Source organism: Mesoplodon bidens, assembly GCF_964165515.1.
Source record: "Mesoplodon bidens genome assembly, chromosome: 3".
NCBI lineage: Eukaryota > Metazoa > Chordata > Mammalia > Artiodactyla > Ziphiidae > Mesoplodon > Mesoplodon bidens.
The window spans coordinates 139,049,515-139,069,961 of record NC_138178.1 but is presented as its reverse complement, the minus strand read 5'-3'; the positions used below and the strand labels follow the sequence as shown (position 1 = coordinate 139,069,961).

The window sequence follows — 20,447 nt, the reverse complement described above, 5'->3', positions numbered from 1 at the left end:
GCCTGGGGTGGACACTCTCAATTACGCTCCACTCTACCCACTTCTATTTTACCTTCTTGTACTCAAAAGGCTGGAATTTCAACAGCATTTTCCAGACTCTCTTGCAGCTAGAATTCTAGATATAAATTAGATTCCTCAAATTAGATATGGTTGCATGAGAGCCAGAAGGCAGAAGTGAGGTAGAAACCATCTTCCCACCCTTTCTTAAGCTGTTTTTGCTGATAAGCAAGATCATTAAAGATGAGCTGATTTTTTGGCAGCATTATTCCAAGGTTCAATCTCCAGCTTCTTGGGTATTGAGAGGCAATTTGGTGGCAGCAGCCGCAGCATCTTTATTCTGGCTTCCTGAGCCCTGGACAGCAGCTGTGGGAGTATGTCTTGAGCTGCTCTTTCCAGGTGTGATCTCCGAAGCTGCCCTGGTGAGTCAGGCCTGGATTGCCCCACATCTTCCTGTTCCACCTCCTCCACCATCAACCACATAACCACTCACATTTCTTGAATGCTCACTATGTGTCAGGCACTGAATGTTCTACATAAATCATTTTATTTAAACCCCAAAATCACCCATGAGAAAGGTACTATTAATATTCCTTTGTTCCAGATGAGTCTGCTGAGATTCAGAAAAGAGAGGTAAATTGTATAGGATCAGAGCAAAGCTAGCAGGTAGATGAGTAGAGCTGGAATTAGATCCCAAAACTGCCTGGCTCCAAAGACTGAGCTCTGTCTCTTTAAATGTATTTGAGGACCTGGGACCTATTAGCAGATTTGAATTGTTCATACATGTTATGTTGCTGAAAAGACCTCATTCTTTTGCCCCTTTAACGATCTACACGTAGAAGCCAGCCTATTTTGTATCAAGATGCATCCAGATATCGAAGAAGGCTTCAATCTAATTAAACAGAAAGGCATTTGAAAAATCCAGAGGTATCACTTGGTAAAAACGTGTCTAAGTCACACCAAGATCATTTTTATTGTAAAAGTTAGAGAATTGAGATGAAGGCAGACACAGCCTTCTTCTTGCCTCTGGGAAGACCAGAGCTGGGGGTACAGGCATGAACTTACCAGGCACTCTGTTAACCGCGAGGTTTCGGAAATGGCTGCCTTTGATCATCTCCACGGATAATCGCCCCGTTGTGGCATTGTATGATAGCCCCACCAACAGCTCTGGCGCCCCTCCATGCGACAGCGACTGCGTGGATGAAGCACTGTCACTGTGAGAAACTGCAGATGGGCTGAGAGGAGACTCTCCACTCTGGAGGAGAAGAACAACAAAGGATCCATTGGCCCCACTGCACTCCTCTCCCTTACAGAAAGCCGATATTATGTTTGGTGAAATTGTGGCCCAGTCTCCACTGCTGCCAAAGATTACTAATGGCGCACTCAGTGTGAATGATAATAGGGCCTGGGGAGCACAGTTTTGGATGGGATCCCCTGCATTATTAGCAGACATATTTGTTTCAAGAACTGTCTCCATTCACTCTTTCCTCTCTAAAGACAAAACGGACAAAGATGTTATTACTAGTGTAAATCAAACCCTGGAAGATACATGGAGAGGTAACAGGACACTTAATATAGACTCAAATTTCAATGAGTTTAGACCCATATGGAACCCGTCCACTCCAGGCATGAGTTCTAGGGAACCTGTCCACTCCAGGCATGAGTTCTGCTTCTGTTCTCTGCAGCCTCTTGAGGAATGTAGCAATACAGGAGGCATTTTGTCTTCACCAGAAAAGAAATGACCACTGGCCGTCTACCACCCCATAGAACATTTGGCCCCTGGTTCTGCTTTTTCAGGTTGTCAGGAATATGGCAGATGCTACATTTTTTCTTCCTAAGGAGATGAATTATATTGAACGTGAACACTTTTACAACTGTTTAGTGAGGAAGCTGACACATGGACTGTGCATCTTAGAGACCTTGCAGGTACCAGGGGAGCCCACACTTTGTGTCATGTATTCATGCATGTGCTTCTTTAAAGCACCCACCTCTATGCACCAGACACACTGGGAGGAGGAAAGCAAAGTAGATCAGGATGTTGACTCTCACTCAAGGAGCATGAGTGGGAGTGGACCCTGAGGGGCAGGCCAGCCAGCCTCCCGGACCCACAACTGCTCCAACTTTTCTTCTCAACATCTGCAATCATTTCCTAAAACTTCTTATCAGAAACCCCAATAAATAAATGCATTCAAAGAAATTAAGTATTTTTCACATCTTAGGAAACTACCCTGTTTACCAAGCTACGGACATCCCTGTAGAGACCATGGAGGCTTTCATGGAACACAATTTGTAAACTACAGGGCTAGGTGGTTTTGATAGATGCCTTATAGGCCCTGCTGTCTGGATGATGTTAACCCAACAATGAAATATTTGCCTAGTTTGGGGTGAGGGCCACCCCCTCCCTTGGGCTTGTGCATAAGTGTCCACTATGGCACCTGTCACTGCACAGCTTGCCTCTCACATCAAATTCTCAACCTTATAAATCCCTCAGTCCACAGGGCATGGCCCAGTGTGTAGCTTATAATCACGCTCAACAAATAACTGGTGAATGGGGGAATTTTTACCTTCAAGGTTCTTTCACACTGGCTCATTTCCCCCACTCAACTCTGTGCCCCCAGCACAGGGCCCAGGGCCCGGCACAGAGAAACAGGGGTGTAATAATACCTATCCTTATGCTTTATGGTGCAGGATTCCTCTGACCTCCTGTGGCTTCTGTTTCCCAGGATTTCAGAAACACTCTACTCAAGAGCTTAAGAAAAAAGAGGGATTTGAACAGAGATGAGACATGATCTGGCTTAAGTTTTAAAAGGCTCCTTCTGGCCCCAGTGTTGGGAATAGTCTATAGAGGGCAAAGGCGGAAGCAGGGAGACGACTAGAAGGGCATTTCAGTAATCCAGCCGAGAGTCAGGCTCTGGTTAGGTTTTCAAGATAGAGCCAGGAGGATTTCAGGTGGAAAGGAGAGAAGTCACAAGTGACTTTTAAGATTTTTGACCTGAGCAATTAAATGCATGAGATTGCCTTTAACCAAGATGGAGAGACTGCAGGTAAAATAGATTTAGTGAGGCAAAAATCAGGATTTCGAGTCTGGAGATACGAATTTTGAGACATCTACTAAAAATGTAAGTGGCTAGATCTCCCATCAGTGCACTCTGGACTTTCTGGCTCCTTTCCCCTTCCTCAGACAAGTCAAGCTCTTTCCCACCTCCTGATGCCTGCATATGCCAGCCCCTCTGTTTGGAATCCCTGTCCTCCACATGGCACCCAGCCTGGCTCCCTCGACTCCTTGAGTTCTCTCGTATCACCACCTGAAAGATACTTTCTCTGACCTTCTAAAGCAGCAGCAGCCTCTGCCTCTCTCGCTTTGCCTACCCCAGTTTGTCTTTTGTCACCCTCCTCCCCCAGATTGTACGCTCCGTGAGGGCATCACCTGTTTTGTTCTTTCCTGCATCCCCTCTGCCTATACAGCACCTGACATATAACTGGTACTCAGCAAACATTTTGGAATGCATGACTGATTTGTCCAACAGCCCAAGACAGTTACCCCATCTTTTATGTGATTTTTAAAAGGAGATCCTCACACTGGATGACATAACCCACGGGAAGAGAGGGTTACCCATCTTGTAGACATAAAAGCTGTGCTGTATTATTTTGAAATCTGAGGGACACAGAGGACGGGGCATGTGGGAGAAGCCCAGTCATAGAAATGGAAGGTCTTAGAAGTGGCTGGAGTTCAGGGCTTCCTATGCAGCCTATGTAGGCATAGCTGTTAGGGACCTCACCTTGAAAGTCCCATCATCTCTGAGATGCATCATGATGCATGCTGGGGTCAGGGCAGGGGGGTGGGTGGTAGGACCACTTATCAACTAGCGAGAAGGCCAACACACCTCTCCCAGTTTCCCCGTGCCCTCCTTCACAATGCTGCTGTCATTTCCTAAAATGGACAGGGAACACATCCATCAGGTTATAGCGACTATGGGCACACACACAAAAAGAAAACCCATTGTACTGTGAAGTGCAAATCATGTCTCAGAAGGATGAGGAGAGCCAAATGGAAAATTAAATTAAGGTGTTTGAATTCACGGGATGAATGTACTAAATCAAGGGCTGACAATTCCAGATCCTCAAACGTAGCGCATCATTAGCAGCACCATTTAACATACTCACACTGATATTACTTCTTGGCTCCAGAACCAGAGTCACTTTCATTTCCCCTTCTTGGTGCAGGTGGCTGAGATAGAAGAGCCTCTCGCCCATCATTCTCTCCCAGGTCATCTTGCGGGTGGCGTACAGGCGGAAGCGGACAGCACAAGCAGCCACATCTCTGGGCTCCAGCTTGGCGAAGGTGACTTTCTCCTTGAAGACGGGGTTGGGCCCTCTCTGTATGTTCGTCCTGCCCCTCTGTTTTTTACTGGGCAGCAGCACGACATGCACTTGCCAGGAGCTGATGCCACTTCGGTCCTTATCTGGGAGGCCCTGTGCTCTTATGATGGTCACTGTGAGCTTCTGGCTGGCAGCTCTATATTCAAAGATGACATCCAGGCCACCACATTTTGAGATGGGCTCCGGGACCCCAGATGGCACTTGAAAATTGGTTGCATACTGTTCCTGTTGCAGACAGAGGGAAAGATTAGGAATGGAACAATGCCTAATACATCTTGGAAAGATGGTGTCCCTCTGTGCTTCTTCAGAAGCTCATTATTTTGGACTGTTACCATATATCCCTAAACATTAGAAAGGTCTGTTTCCTGGTCTCTCTCTCCACTGGACTGTGAATTCTTTGAGGGTACAGCACTGGGCACATGGTAAGCCTTCATGAATGCTTTTGGAATGAATGAACAAAGCTTCAATATTTTGCAAAGTGCTTTCCTCTACACTGCCTCTCAAAAGCACAATTGACCACTATCATTGAAACCAACTGAGATACTAAGTCTAAAACTAGTCAACTATGCAACTGCCAAAAGGTAACTTCCTCAAGTTCCCAGGAGAAATGGTTCAGCCTGGGCCTGTGCTCTCTGAGCCAGGAACTCCTGCAGATAAGGATCCTAATGGGGGTCACAGACAGGTGATCCTTCAGTAGATTTTCAATCTACGTGGCAGAAAATGTTCAGGGCAGAGCTTCTCAAACATTCGAGTGGACTTGAATCATCTGGAAATTCTGATTCAGTAGGACTGGGGTCAGGCCTGAGATTCTGCATTTCTCAGGTCACAAGGATGTCTCAGCTGGACTCAAATCACTCTTGGAGTAGCAAGTGTTTAGGAAGGTATCCTAAACCCTGGAGACAGAATACCTGGGTTGAAGTCATAACTCTACCATTGACTAGCTTTTTGGCCATGGCCAAACAGGCCAGTCTCTCTGTACTCCAGCTGAAAAATGAGCATCAAGGCACCTGCTTGATAGAGTGTTGTTGTGAGGTTTTAATAGATGTGGGAAAATACCCGGTTCAGACCAGCCTCCATAGATATCTATTCCCATCACTGGACTGATACTACTTATTTTCAAACGCGGCCCCTCATTATGAAATACACTTTTAGACAGCAGTTCACCTCAGCCAGTCAGATCCAATGACCTCCTTGAGAAAACTGAGCTGAACTACATTTACTTTACTATAATGAACCACCCTCTAACAAACTATTACTAATGTCAACATAATTTGATTTTTTCCTCTGAAGGCATGCCTCTTACTCATAACTAAACTTTGGTTTGATTCTTATTGTAAATCAGAAGCAGTTCTTCTTTATGTAATTGAACAACAACTTTGCTAATTCAAAGAACTCTTTATTTTTAAAAATATAATGATACACTTCAAAAATGCATGTTCATCAATGAAACTTTCCCATAGATCTAGGTGAAAGTGCATGGTTCTCTGGAATGAGACATGCTTAGGAATCCCAGGTCCATCACTTACAACCTTTAGGACATTGGGCAAATTATTTAATCCTTCTCACTTTCTGTTTTCCTCAACAGCAAAAGGGGGATGATACCTACTTTATAAGGTTGTTGTGAAAATTAAAGGACTTGACACATAGCAGACATCTAATAATTGCCCTCTCTTTTAAGATTCACATTAATCTACCAAGAAAATTCAGGCTTCTTGCAAAATAAGGGAAGCTTTTTACATCCTTTCCTCTGAGCATGCATTCATGTGTGAGTGTTTCTATTCAGAGGTACTTAGTTTCAAGTGATAAAAGTGGTTGCTATAGAGACTTCTGAATACAACTGACTAGTGTAGATATAATATTAGAAGCAAGTCTCCAAGGAGTTAGGCTAACTCAAAAATCAAGTCACAGTCTTCCGTTCAAACTCCCATCTATTTTAGCCTACCTTTGGTCATCTCTATATTGCTTGCTGGACCATAAGTAGTAACAGTTAACATCCACTAAGCCCTCCCTTATGCCAGGTACCACACTAAACCCTTTATGGACTGTAAAAGCCCACTCATATGCACTTCAGAACTTCTTGGCCTCCCCTCCTGTTCCATTTTCCCCTACAGGCTGTCTGGGTTCTAAGTGGCTTCTCCCTGGCACAATCCAACAAAGTCTTGCCTCCCTCCCATGTAACTCTCAGCTCCCACCACAGGTCTCTCCTTTGATGTCAAGGCTTGGAAATTTACAGAATCCTGCTTGGCACTCATGTATATAAAGTCTAGGGCTTCCCTGGTGGCACAATAGTTGAGAGTCCGCCTGCCGATGCAGGGGACACGGGTTCGTGCCCTGGTCTGGGAAGATCCCACATGCCGCGGAGCGGCTGGGTCCGTGAGCCATGGCCGCTGAGCCTGTGCGTCCGGAGCCTGTGCTCCGCAGCAGGAGAGGCCACAACAGTGAGAGGCCTGCGTACCGCAGAAAAAAAAAAAAGTCCAGAGTTGGGGGGCGGGGTGGGTGGTGTTAATGCCCCATGCAATAAAATTTTCTCCCCTTGGACAGATGTCCTGAGACTAGTTTATACAGCTTCTTAGGGTATGGTTCCACAAGAGCAAGCCATGAGTCACAACTAGTGGTAGCCAACTCCATTAGACATCCTCATACTGGCCCTCCCTTCCCTGCCTCACTCTCCTCGTGCCTCACTCTTGTCGCCTGGAATTGCATGTCCTAACAAAGTAGGCTCTGCTTTTGGGAAATCCAGCTAAGAAACATTATCTTTTTAGACATTCATATTAACCTAATGAGATAGGTATTTCAATATCTTCATTTTACGGGAGAGGAAACTAGGCTTAGAATGGCTAAATAACTTAACTCCTTGCCCCCAGTATCATATGCTCAGCCAGAATTACCCAGGATTTACCAGCATTAATGCCCAAAGTCCCAAGCTTTACAGGGAACCATGATGTCTACCTTCTTCCCCCATAAACCTTTCACCCTAGCTATTTATAAGAATAGTAAGTGTGTGAGATGAAGAGGGAATAAGATGGACACATCTTATTGGAAGTTGGAAACTTCCAACTTATTGGAAGTTGGGAGTTGGAAACACACACTACTTTGAATTTCATCTCCTTTTAGGCCCCTGCTCTTGATATTAACTAACAGTTCCTAGTTTTGTCATCAACTTCAATGCCAAGGTTAAAATATCCTAGTTAATGAGCATCTTCCCACTTATCTATCGGGCTCTCTGTTCAGATAAATGCTCACTCCACCTGCAGGTTTGTGGTGAAGTCCTGCGGAAAGGGTCTGAAATAACTGTCCTACGAAACTTGAATCAGACACCGCTCCAGGCAATGGCCAGGCTCTGGATGGGGACCATCCAAGCTGTGGTCCATGAAAACTGGGCTTCGTGGCCCTTTCCTGGGCTGATCTGAGACCAAGATTTGTGAAGGCTGATATTTTTATAGCAATTAATTATTTCAACACACTCTACCTATCACCAGGCAACTAAAGGCGCTCCTCTTGTGGGTACTGTTAATACCACTAATCCATCTGACCTTCCTGCAAGGCAAAAATCTCTTCATTTTTATCCCCATTTGGCAGATTTTAATTAACTTCTCAAGGCCAATCAGTTAATCAGTGGAAAGCGGAGATGAAAAGTGGGACAGCTGCCTCTCTGTGCACTCAAAATCACCAGCCACCCTCCCATCGTCTTCCCTGCCAAGCCTTAGGTCTGCAGGAAAAAGTCGACAGCCTTTTCCAGCAGAGAAGGGCAGTGCTTGCAAACCCATCAGCCTAACAGGTAGCCACACTGCATGACCAGTTCCCTTCTGAGGCAAAATAAATGATTCCTTTAGCTCTCGTATCCTGGGTTTTTCTTTAAGATGGGAATACTTGTGCCACATTGTCAAAACCCATGAAGATATAAAGATTTTCTATCAAACTGAAAGGCTTTCTGTTTTAGCAAGAGAGTGTTAATGTCATCTGTGTGGCCCAAAGTAAACAGACCCACAGTGTGTTCGCAATGCCAGATACGCAGGGGAAGACAGGCTTCTTAATACAGCTAAGAGCCAAATAAATCAATTCTTAAAAGGCGAGCTAAGCCTGCAAAGCAGGCATTTACGGAAACTGCCTCCGAGCTGCATCTGAGGTTCTACTGTAGGAGCACCAAATTACAGTTTTTGTCTCAAAATAGATAGGAGGTTGAATGGAGCACACAGAGATGTCTGGGTATTTTTGGAGTCTGAGAACATTTAGTGCCCTCAACACCAAATCTTCTACTGAAGCTCCATGAGGCAGGCAAATGGGAGGTTACCTGGAGAAAGCAATTCCAAGGCTAATGATACAGTTATCAAGGGGAGAGACTGTCAATAGGCAGGTAAACAGTTCTGTTTTGTTTTTGTAGCGAGAGAGCCAAAAAGAATAGTATTTTTAAACATTAAATGTTAGTGTGTGGGATGTGATATGACTCTTGGCAGTAAACTGGTAGGGAAGTACAATTTTTTTTACAAAACGTATAAGGTTGATAGCTTTGAGGGTCTCTGTATGAAGGTTTGCTTTTAACCAGCCACAAGCCACCTATCTGTGTTGCCATTTCCGGTCCTCAGCAGTAACACAACACCCAGGCACACATGCACCTGTGCCATCTCCTTATGCGCTCTCTACATGCCCCAGTGCCTTAGCAGTCAGGCTTTGAAACATATCTATCTGGGATTATTTTTCTTCTCCTTTATTTGGAGAAGCATTTGAGCATTTGGTGTTTATGACAGTCCAGGTCCTAATAAGAGATGCATCCTGTTTATTTTCTCAGTCAGACTGTTGCTAACAAAATCCATCCACCCTTCTCCTTCCTCTATTCGCACAAATTAAAGTTTCATATAGTTACATGACTTATTTCATCCAAATTAATTTCAAAGTAGGTATTAGACACCGTTATTTAATATCTCTTAATGTCATAGAATCATAATCAGAGGGGTCTAGCTAATAAAGAATAACCATAAATGCCTGTAAGATAAAACAATGTTTGTAAATTCTTATCACGGTGCCTGACACATAGTAATTGCTCAAAAATGGTAGTTTCTATCATCATCACCTCCAGTCATACTTCTGGATGTTTAGGCATATTCAGGAGTAAGTTTCAATTGAAAAAGAAATTTAGACGATGCATCTTTTATCAGAGATTTATCCAAAAAGCAAAGTCAATGGCCAGAGGGTCATGATAGACTAATGCCATCGCCTAGATCTTCAATTCAATTCGGAGCTAACAAATATGCTCATACTGCAAGATCTTCCTCATAATATCTTGTATAATTTCATTTGCAGGGGCATTGTATTTTAGTTTCATTTTCAAATAATTCTCACATTCAAAGAATCATAACTCAAGATTTGGTGTAAATAAAAATAAACTCCATTTAACTGAAACCATGAAGGAAATAATCCAGTCTCCCTAAAGAACTAAAAACCCGTTATATAAAAAAAGAAGCCTGATTGTTGCCGGGTTCATTCTGCCACCATGCTTCTTTTTATTTTCCCATTTTGATAGATTCCACTTATATATGATTCTTTTATTGGCACACATAAGGGCTGGGCCTTGGTCACCTGAACAAAAAATGTATTTCCATTAAAGGCTCTTAAGGTGTTTGTTCTTCAAAGCAATGCTTACTTCTTGGAGAAATTTTTTCTTGAGGGATGGAGGAGGGGAGAAAGAAGGGGGAGGAAGGAAAAGGGGGAAGGGAGAGGGGAGGGGAAGGAGAACGACCAACCAGAGAGCACACAATACTCAAGCAAGAAAAAAATGGAAAACAAGCAACTTGCCTCTGGACTCCACACGGAGGAGCTGTCAGTGGCATAGGAATCTTCAAATCTCCGGTTATTCAAAGCTGTCTCCATCTCCAAGCTGCCCTGTGTGGACTGACGGCTGAGGCTGCGGACCACGCTGGTCTCTTGGGGAGATTTGCCATGGTGCCTGGTGTCCCCCACCTCACAAGGGGACTGTGAGTGGGCAGAGATGGGGTCATCTTCACCATAAGACAGATTCTCAGAATAAGTCAGTTGGCTGGCTCCATCCAAACCTAAATTTGCAAAAAGGAAACTCTTTCAAATATATTATCATGTTTCACCTTTTTATCTAGAGAAAATGAGCAGTAGCAACTACACCAATCAAGTCTGCAAAAACAAACTCACTAAACAATACCTGCAGAAACATACTTTCATCTATATGGTAGATAAATTTGGTCCATAAAATCGAAACCCATTAGTTCATTATGTAGGGTACAAGAAGGTTTAATGCTTTATAATAATATGAGTATAAAGGATGAGTATTATGTGGATAAAATAAACACATTAGCAGTTGGTTGGAGCTAATGACCACAAGACCTTCGGGATGAATCTAGAAAGCAAGAATAGTAATCAGCTATAGAGATCATATGTTTTCCTGGCTTTACGATTCTTCCGTCTCTCTTCCACGTTCTCCATATCACCCTCTGCTCAAAAGGCTTCAGAGGTTCTCTCAAGCAAAAAGTTATCTACTTAATCCATAGAAAGAACACTGGACCTGGATTCATATGATCTGAGTTTAAATCCTAGCTCTGCATTAAGAACTTGAACAACATTTGAACTGCCTTAACCTTTGTTTTCTTATCTATAAAATGATGATAAAAGCCATCAGAGAGTCATTGTGGACACATGAAATAATATCTGCCTGGCAACCACCAGCCCTCCCATAAATTTGAGCCTTGCTTACCTGTCTGGCCTCAACCAACCCGGCAAATCCCATTTGCTACTACCTCCCAACTCACAGATACCTGTGGTCTCACAGGTCCGTGAAAATGTTAGCTGTGTATTTTGGTTCACAGCGGTCCTCAAGCCCTCCCTCCTGTCCTTTCCTTCCTGTCCATCCAAAGCCCCGACAACTCCTGAATCTTCCCTGACTCCTTCAGGCTCAGTGTCCTTCTCAGGCTTCGTGTCATCCTATTCTCTTTCTGTTCATCCCCTTCCTCTTCCTCAGTGTCCAGGTTACCCTCAGACAATAAGGAAAAACTGACAGAGTCTCCCTAAGCAACAGCTTTCACCCTAACTTGCTTCCACATTCAGAAAGTAGCCAAGGATGTCGTATCTCTTGGGCCTCTACTCTTCTCCAGTGGGCCCCATCCCAGGATGATAGAAAATTAGAGATATAGACAGGATTAATGAGGATGACAAAGTATATATGGTAAATTCAGCTCTTATTTACACACTGTATGATAGCAATTGCTCCCATAGTTGGGTCTTACAATCTGAGCTAAAACATAACGTCCTTGAAGGCGCTAAGCCACATCTATATACTGCATTGTCTTTATCCACCAGTGGGTTTTACTAAATCTCAAATAACTTTAAAGGCTAGGCAGATAAAAAATATTTGAAACAGCCAGGTGTGCAGCAATATGGAGTGGTGGTGACAGTGGTTTAGCAGACAATATATGACCCACCTACAATAAACACCCAAATTTTAAAATATGTTATCACCCTATGCAGACCATATAAAAACATCTTTGGGAAGACTTGGTTTTCAGGACACAACTTCAGGCTCCTGATTTGGGATTTTGCCAAACCATGGCAAGCCATTGAGATGTTCCCCATCAGCCCTGTTATTCTTAATAATTCACTTCAGGCCTCTTGGAAGCTCTGTCATAGGGCACCTAACATCTTTACATTCACATTTTCCGTTATTTGGCAAACGCCCTTAAAACGGCCACAGAAAATGACAGAACAAGGGATATTCCATATGCAAAAACCCCATAACACAAAGCAGAATTTTCTTCTCAGGCTCTAATTAGCCCATCCATTCCTCACATACACGAACACTAAAATGTCCTATTAAACAGTGGGTCATCCATCAACGTGTGTAGCACCCAGCAGGATCTCAGCACAAAATCTAACTTTGCCAAGAAATTACCCCCATAAAATTGTCTCATGACTTCAACTCCTACGGTGATAATACTTAGATCAGTAATAATGGAATTTTCAAAAGCTACATTAAAGCCTTGAAAAGCTATTCATAACTGAAAAACATAAGAACTATATTAATGTAACAAACCATTTTCCTTGACAGACAAGCAAGGAATGAATTAGAAAGGCAAATCTGGGGGACAAGTCAAGTTGCAAGGAGGGGGAAGGGGAAAGGTGATTCACTGTTACATAAAGCAGTCTTCCTGTGCTTTAAATTAAAGAAGGTCATGTCACCTTAAACACATATGGAAAAGTAATTGCCTGTTGTCAAGAAATGTATCCTGGCTTCTTAGAAATTACAGGGCATAATTATGTCACATCAACTATATTTATTTTAGTAGAGGAATATTTTTAGTTCATATCCCATTTTGATGGAGTGTAAACCTATTATCCAATTACTTTCTTTCTACTCCCAGACTCCTCCCTCCATCACCCATATACCAATACTTTTGCTAACCATCTGTGATAGTCAGTTTTATGTGTCAACTTGGCTATAGGCCTCAATTATTCAATCAAACAGTAATTTAGGAGTTACTGTGAAGGCATATAGTAGGTGTAATTAAAGCCCTTAAGCAACTGACTTTCAGTAGAGGGGATTATACTACATAATCAGTCCATTGAAAGGCCTTAAGAGGAGAACTGAGGCATCCCTGGAGGAGAAGCAATTTCATCTATGGACTGAAGCTTCAGCTCCTTCCTGAGGGTTTCAACCTATCCTTCCCAGCAGCCTGTCCTGTGGATTTCAGAGCTGTGTATTCCAGTGGCCTACACAGCCCCTACAATCGCATAAGTCACTTCTTTGCAATAAATCTCTTGAAATATAATATATATTATATATATAATATATATAATTATAATTATATATATTATTATGTTATTAATATAATAATATAATATTATATTATTAATATAATATAATGTTATTGTTATATATTATTATAATTATATTATATTTTATATATATATATATCTCACCCTGAAATCCCCTTCATATCTGATTGATACAATCTTGCTTGATACACCATAAAATCTTGCTTGATACACCATCCTAAACAAAAGTAAGCACAGACTCTGGGGATAATTGACCTGTTTTAAATGACACCAGGAAGGTAATGACTAGCTTCTATGAAACACCCTAAGAACTAAATATTTCACAAGCAAAAATAAGGCTTTGCTCAAAACAAACAAACAAAAAGCCCAATAAGTGGGCTATTATTCTGTAGCCCACCTTTCGTGCGTAAAGACCTCATGCACAACTTCTGATTCAGATCACTTGGCTCAAACCCTCTTTGACATTATCAGGAATACAGGAACAATTAATGCACAATAACACTAAATCAGATATGTGAGACAGGAGAGAACTTGCCTGGAATATGAAGATTTTTTACGTGGGTTTGGACCTTGAATTTCACTGGTCCAACATTTTGAATGCATTTTTTAAGTGAAAGAATTGTCTACAATTAAATTTGATCTTAGAAAATTATGTTTCAGGTAGAGGGGAAAATAGCTAAATAGAGAATAGGCACCAAAAAACAAATTCTCTCTGGGGTTCATGCTTAATATTTTCCTTATTCTTTACTGCTGATGCAAATTCATTGATCTAAAGATGAACAAAAAAAAAGGACACAGAAAAAAAAATCATGAAATAAAAATTACATTAACATTTCCATGGCATTTGATAACCTAAAATTTAGCATACAGTTAATCATTCCTATGAAAATCCTGATGATTTTCTTCAAAATCTACAGGTAATTCATTTAATGTAGTGGACTTTTTCCTCCATCCGACAGAGAAAAATTTAGCCTTTCTATCACCATCTGTCAAAAACTTCAGAATTGCACCAGTTATGACAAAAGTTGTTGCTAATTCCAGGAAGGGTGAGGGCTAGAGTGTTTGTCAGAACTCTCAGAACAGCAGCCATTTGTATAAATCAAAATCTAGACACTTGGGCTTCTGGGAAATGGGGCCATTAGCTTTAGAATTAAACAAGCTACTCGTAGGGGATCAACTGCTATTAACTTTCATTAGCTAACATTTGCCCTCTCAGTGGAGAGAGAGGAATGCTGTGATGTAACAGCAGAGAAAGAGAAAACAGGAGAGGCGGTGAGGAGATGACAGAGGGCCATGAGCTACGGCTACTGTGCTTTGGTTACATCGGGGAGTTTATCTCCTGGCTTATGTGGGGCTAAAAAGAAGAGCGGTAAAATGTTATGTCGGCCCATGCCAATAAGTAAAATCACACGATGGTCAGCAAATTATTATATTCCTGCTGAAAAATAGGGTTCTTTTTGTTAATTTTCCTTTTTTTCCCCTTTGTTCTTTTTCTGCCTGCCTCGTCCACATCACCAAATCAGAGATTTCTTCTCTGTCATCTTCTCTCAATTCTGCACTCTCTTTTTTGTCTTTCTACTACTAAGTGTTGAAAAACAAGGAAGATCAACTATGCCCCCATTGGTTGGATGGACCACGGGCCCAATGGAAAGAAGGAGAAGATTAGAGAACCCAGGTCATTTAGACCAGTTTACTACAGTGGACAGTATGACATTTTCTCTGGCTTTTTACCAAATACACTTCACAGACCCTTCCCTGTTCCAATGTCCTGTGCCTATTCAGGGTTCTGGACATAAAGGAGTTGGAGAGATGCCTGACCTTCGCTGGGGAAAGCACTAAGAAATATCATACTGTTCTTTTCCTAGGTTCTTCTGTGTGCACGGTGGGGAGGGAGAAGGACCCTTGACAAGCCCTACCCGCAGTCACAGGCTGTGCTCACCCTACCTCTGAGTGGCCTCCTCTCCCTCTGGGAAAGGTAAACTTACTATGAAGATGGAGGCTGGCGTAAAACCTGTTCTGACTCATGAATTCTCACACGGGCTGGGGTCCAGAAACTACAGGGAATGAGGGAGGGTGTGCTGGGCATGTGTTGTTTGAAAAAGGTTATTTAATATTATTATAACACGTATTTTTATTTGGAAGATTAAACACACCTACTGTTTTAATATGACGAACTATTGAAAGTAAGGCTTCAAAAATCTGAGGTTACATAGATATATGGAAAATAGACTCTACGTTTCCAAATGGGAGGAAAGGCACAGAAGTGCAAGGTCAGCAGACAGCTATGTAAAATTTTTGTCCTCGTCAGAAGGGAACAAGATTTTGTAAAGCTTGGTAATAGTTATAGTCGTTAGTGTTCAAAATGTACAAAGCAGTAACCTACGAGAAAGGAAGGGATCCCACAAGTGGGGGTCAAGACTTTGGCACTTCTGATCCTTCCTCTCTGCATGAGGCTGCTTGTGAGGTTTGAAGCAGCCCTTTTGCCCTGTCCCAGCCTCTGGGTCCTGCCCTATTTTTCTTTTTCCTCTCTGGACTCTTAGATGCAAGTGCAGTGACTCAAAAACATTCTTACCATTAGACACCCCTGGTCTAGATAAAGGAAAGGTTTGATGCAAAGAATACCTTCGCAGGCAGACACTTCTGTGCTGGCCTCTTCGTGGGTGGAAAGCCAGCGGCTGGGTTTTGGTTTACGCTCCAGTCCTGTCTGCTTTCCTTTCTCAGATGCTCCCGAGCGGAAACTCTGGGACCGGGACACAGAAATCTCAAATTGTTTGATAACCTCCTCATCGCTGTCAGAAGATGTGGGTAGCTCATCAACTCCAAAGTTGTTAACTGGAAGCAAACAAGAGCAATGAGTCTCCTGCGGGGCCCATGAGAAAACAGAGATAGATAATCCGGAGAAATAGAAGAACATGGCCAATCAGTCTGGATCAAAGCAGACTGAACCTGGGTAGAAAGAATTCAAAGCACTTTTGAAACACACATTTGAGTCCACAGGAATGAAACAGGAAAAGAAAGCTCAGGAGGGTAACTAGAAGTACACGGCTAGAACCAAGAGAAACCACTGGGACACCCCTAAATAACATAATGAGCCCTCTTGTTGAGCTGGGCCTCCTGCTGATTTGTTATGTTGCTGGCATGTGCTCATGATTGTGAACAGGACAGCAATCTGCACCTGTGCCTTATGTGTAGTTCCAGTCAATGATGACGGAACCTACTCTCTTCGCCTCATCTCAGTTATTAAAACATACAGAGCCAAGCCCCACTTCAGAGAAGAGATATTAGCAACTGAGATCTTCCCCAAACTTCCAGTTTTGACAAGTGACACCACATGGTATGGGTTTAAAAAATTAATAAATAACTAGTTTATACTAGAAATGCCTTTCTCAGCACCAATGACTCAACCCAAACACCCTTTGGATTATGCGTACCACTCTTCCCACCCCAGCACACTGCTCTGTCCTCTTTGTTTCTCCAGCAGGCCGTGATCATGATCATTTCTGCCCTTGCCTGTGTTGTTCCTTCCACCTGAAAACACCCGCCACTCCCGCAGGTGTTTACCTGGCTGGCTCCTCTCACCACTGAGGTCTCAGCTTGACCGTCACTTCAACCTAAACACTTCTCTGATCATCCTCCTACCTTAAGCAGTTCTGTTCCCAGTACTTATCATCTTTCTTTCTTTTTCTCCCCCATAACTTCCATGAAAATAAAGACATCACCTGTTTTGTTAACTGATGTCTCTGTAGTATGTAAAACAATGCCTGCTGCATAATAAGTACTTAATAAACACTTGTTAAATGTTGAATAGATTGGTGAATAGCCAGTATTTTCTCCCAAAACCCTGAGCGCTCCTCCCCGCTCCCCGACAACACTCACACATGGTTTCCTGTGCCTGGAATATGCTTTCCCAGCCCCGTCTAGACTAGTCAAGAATCTAGCTCACCATTCAGGTCTCAGCATAGACATCATTTCCTCCAGAGAGTCCTTCCTTGACCCCTTAAATCAAGTTTAGGGATTTAAGGCTCCTTCCACGTGCTGTAAAATCACTCCCTGTCCTGCCCTGTCAATGCTCCCTCCAGCTCTGGGGCAGAATTACCTATTTAATTGCCGACCATTCCACCTAACCTGTACACACCCTGAAGGTAAGGGGCACAGCAGACTGCCCACCTTTGCATCTCTCCAGGCACTATCTCTGTGCCAGGCGCGTGGCAGGCTACTCTGTAAACATTTGCTGAATGCGATTTGGAAACGATAAATAATGGGGAATTATTTTTTAAAGATTTCCTCTTTCCATCCAAAAGTCACACAGTGGTTCCTGGGAAGGATATGGTTGTTAATTCACAGATGGGTCCTGAAGATCACTTTTGAATCAGAGGCTAAGAAGAAATTAAAAAGCAATATTTTAAGGGAGAGAAAATACTTTAAACACCAGCCTGGCCAAAACATTTATTCTCTGGCTTAACAGTTGCTTTTCCTGAGGCTCTTTGGAAATTAGTAATTATAACAGACTGAATGCTTTTCATGTGCCAGGGGCTGTCCTAAGCGCCTTATACATATCTCACACAAAACCCCTATTACTGTTCCCATTTTCCAAGTACAAAAATTGAGGCAGAGAAAAGTCTACAACTGGCTGAAGATCATACTGCCAGGAAGGGGAAGAATCAAGATTTGAATCAAGTCGGCCTGTCTCTAGAGACCACGTTTCTAATCACTCTGCTAGAGAATGGGAGACAGATGGCAGAAAGAACTCTTATTCTCTGTGCTCACATTAGCTAGCTGAGTCTATGTGGCCAAGTCTCTTAACCTCTCTGACCCTGTTTCTTCATTTGTGGAAGAAATATCTTCACTTTTAATGTCTTGATAATTTCCCAGGTCTTTTCTAGATCTAAATTCTCCAACTCCAAACTTTCTACCTGACAGGCAACAACATTCAATCTGCTTCTTTCTTTTATGGAGCAGCTGATCCATGAACAGAAGAGCATAATATTGTTTTCAGCTCACTCAATTCTATTGTTGGCTGTGACCAGCCCCATGGTAGGACCTTAAAGGCTAAGTGTTAGAAAAGATTCCATTGCAGCCTCAACAGAATGCCATTACAATGGACAGTCTCCTCACGTCTCAATGTGCTGGGCATAGTGCTCTGGCATGGGATGGACCATCACATGTGGAAGATACCCAGAGACGAACAGGACCAAAACTAAACTCTCTCTACCTTTAGAGTATAGGACTGGCTAAGCACCTGGGAGGTAGTCAGGGAGATACATGCATTGGTGAAGTGGCTGGATTAGACATCCATTGGCACTTTTTCCAACTCTGATATTCCATTCCATTTGTATTACTAGGTCAGTTTTAAAAAATGTAAATAGTCAAAAGTCATCAATTTTAAATTAAGTGAGTTAGTCCATGGGTATTTCCTCATGTATAAAGTTAGGAACTAGAATTCATTAACTTACCAGTATGTATGATTTTTTTTCAGTGAGTCACTGATCATCCACAGAGCACAGATTCTCCTCACTCGATATAAGAATCATAACAGTAATTATAATGTTTCCCATTTACTAAACATATACTATATGCCAGGCACCTTCTGGGCACTTTGCATATATTATCCCGTTTAATCATCACAGCAACACCATGAAGTAGGGATGATGATTATTATTCCCATTTTAGAGACAGGAAACAGAGGCATAGAGAGGTTAAGTGACTTGCCCTAGGCAACAAAGTTAGCAAAGTAACAAAGCTGGGACTTGAACATAGAACCTCTGTTCTTAGTCACTGCACATATCATCAAACATCATTGCATCAGGACACTAGAGGCATATCTAGCTTACTTTTCAGAGTGAGGTGAGAGAGGGTTCTACCATTTCCACCCTGAAATCTGCCAGGAGGTTGCTTCCTTTGTGAGAAGAGAAGAGCAGTGGGAAGAAGAGTCAGTCCACGTGAGAGTGAACACACTCAGGCTGCAGTATAACTGGCCCATTGCTCCTCGTGGGATTATAAATGCAACTGCACATGCTATGCTAAGCCTCAGTCCCCAAGGATCTCAGGGAATTCTGTTTAAAAAAGGAAACCTACCATCTCTCCTAAAAACCACTGAGCAGCAATAGAAATCAATAGTGGTGCTATTATAACAATAAAAGCAATCCCATATAAAGCATTTATCATGTTCCAGGCACTGTTCTAGAATCTTACATATGATAACTTATTTACTCCTTACAATAACCCAGTGAAGCCAATACTTTATTATCCCCATTCTGTGGATGGGGAAACCAAGGCACCATGAGCTTAGTAATTTGCCACAGTCATAACAGTTAATAAATAGTGGAACCACGATTCAAACCCAGGTGGTCTAGCTCCAAAGTCAATATTATTCATGACTACATTATGCTCCCTCTACCATCTGCTTCTTCAAGGAAAAAAATCTAGGTTAAAATCTATACAACTGTATTTGGTCACTAAGACGATAAAACCACATAAGTTGGGCTAGAAAGGATTTTCATGAGCATCTATCTGTTCCCTAATTTTCACGAAAAGAAACCAAAGCCCAAAGAGGCAAACTGATTTGCCCATGGTTATACCAAGCCAGGACCAAATGGAGGTCTCCAGGTTTCCAGGCCAATGGTTTTGCCACATTATTTTCCAAGCTCTCTCACTGGTCGGTTATTTTCTCAAATTTAAATTTTGACTCTTACCTTTTTGAAAGATCCCAGCTGCTACTTGCCTTGTTAGAGTCTGTGTCAACAACTAAATAGCTGATCTGGATTTCATTCAACGTAAATCTTTGAAAATCACAAAGTCTCATCTAAGTTGTAGCACTTATTTCAGACATAAGATAGTACTTTCTGAAACACTTTATAAATACCAAGTTCAAACCCCTTTCAAGATATGCACTTGGGAAAGAGCATGATGGAAATTTGTAATAAAATCTTCACCCCTTTATCTAATTAGCTTGCTAAAACAACAGAGAAAAAGTTGTACAAATGCAATGGATGTGAATACATCTTGAAGTTGAGACTGTCCATTTCACTCAATCACAGAATGCAGGAGATCTTAGACACCCCCTCAGTATCTACCACCAAAGAGAAGTCAGACTCTTCTGCAATCTTTCCGATGCATGGCCACCCAGCTCCATCCCTCTGTTCACACACTACTGAGTTGTCACTGTGGGCTTCTTGCACTGGCAGGAAGTTCATGACTTTGACAGAAAAAGAGTTATCTGTAGACCCATCAATATCGAGTCTCTACAGCAGTGCCATCGGAATATGCCTCTCTGATTT

The 20,447-nt window shown here is 42.4% G+C and overlaps 1 protein-coding gene across 1 annotated transcript in view; it reads right to left on the bottom strand.

The window, feature by feature from the left end:
- Positions 1-20,447, bottom strand: part of SYT16 (synaptotagmin 16) — a gene marked incomplete at its 5' end in the record, with an annotated part of 124,293 nt that overhangs the window by 19,811 nt on the left and 84,035 nt on the right. The window contains 4 exon segments of the mRNA XM_081229096.1: positions 1,063-1,252; positions 4,162-4,602; positions 10,168-10,424; positions 15,793-16,002. Of these exon segments, the coding sequence (XP_081085222.1) occupies positions 1,063-1,252; positions 4,162-4,602; positions 10,168-10,424; positions 15,793-16,002 (1,098 nt within the window).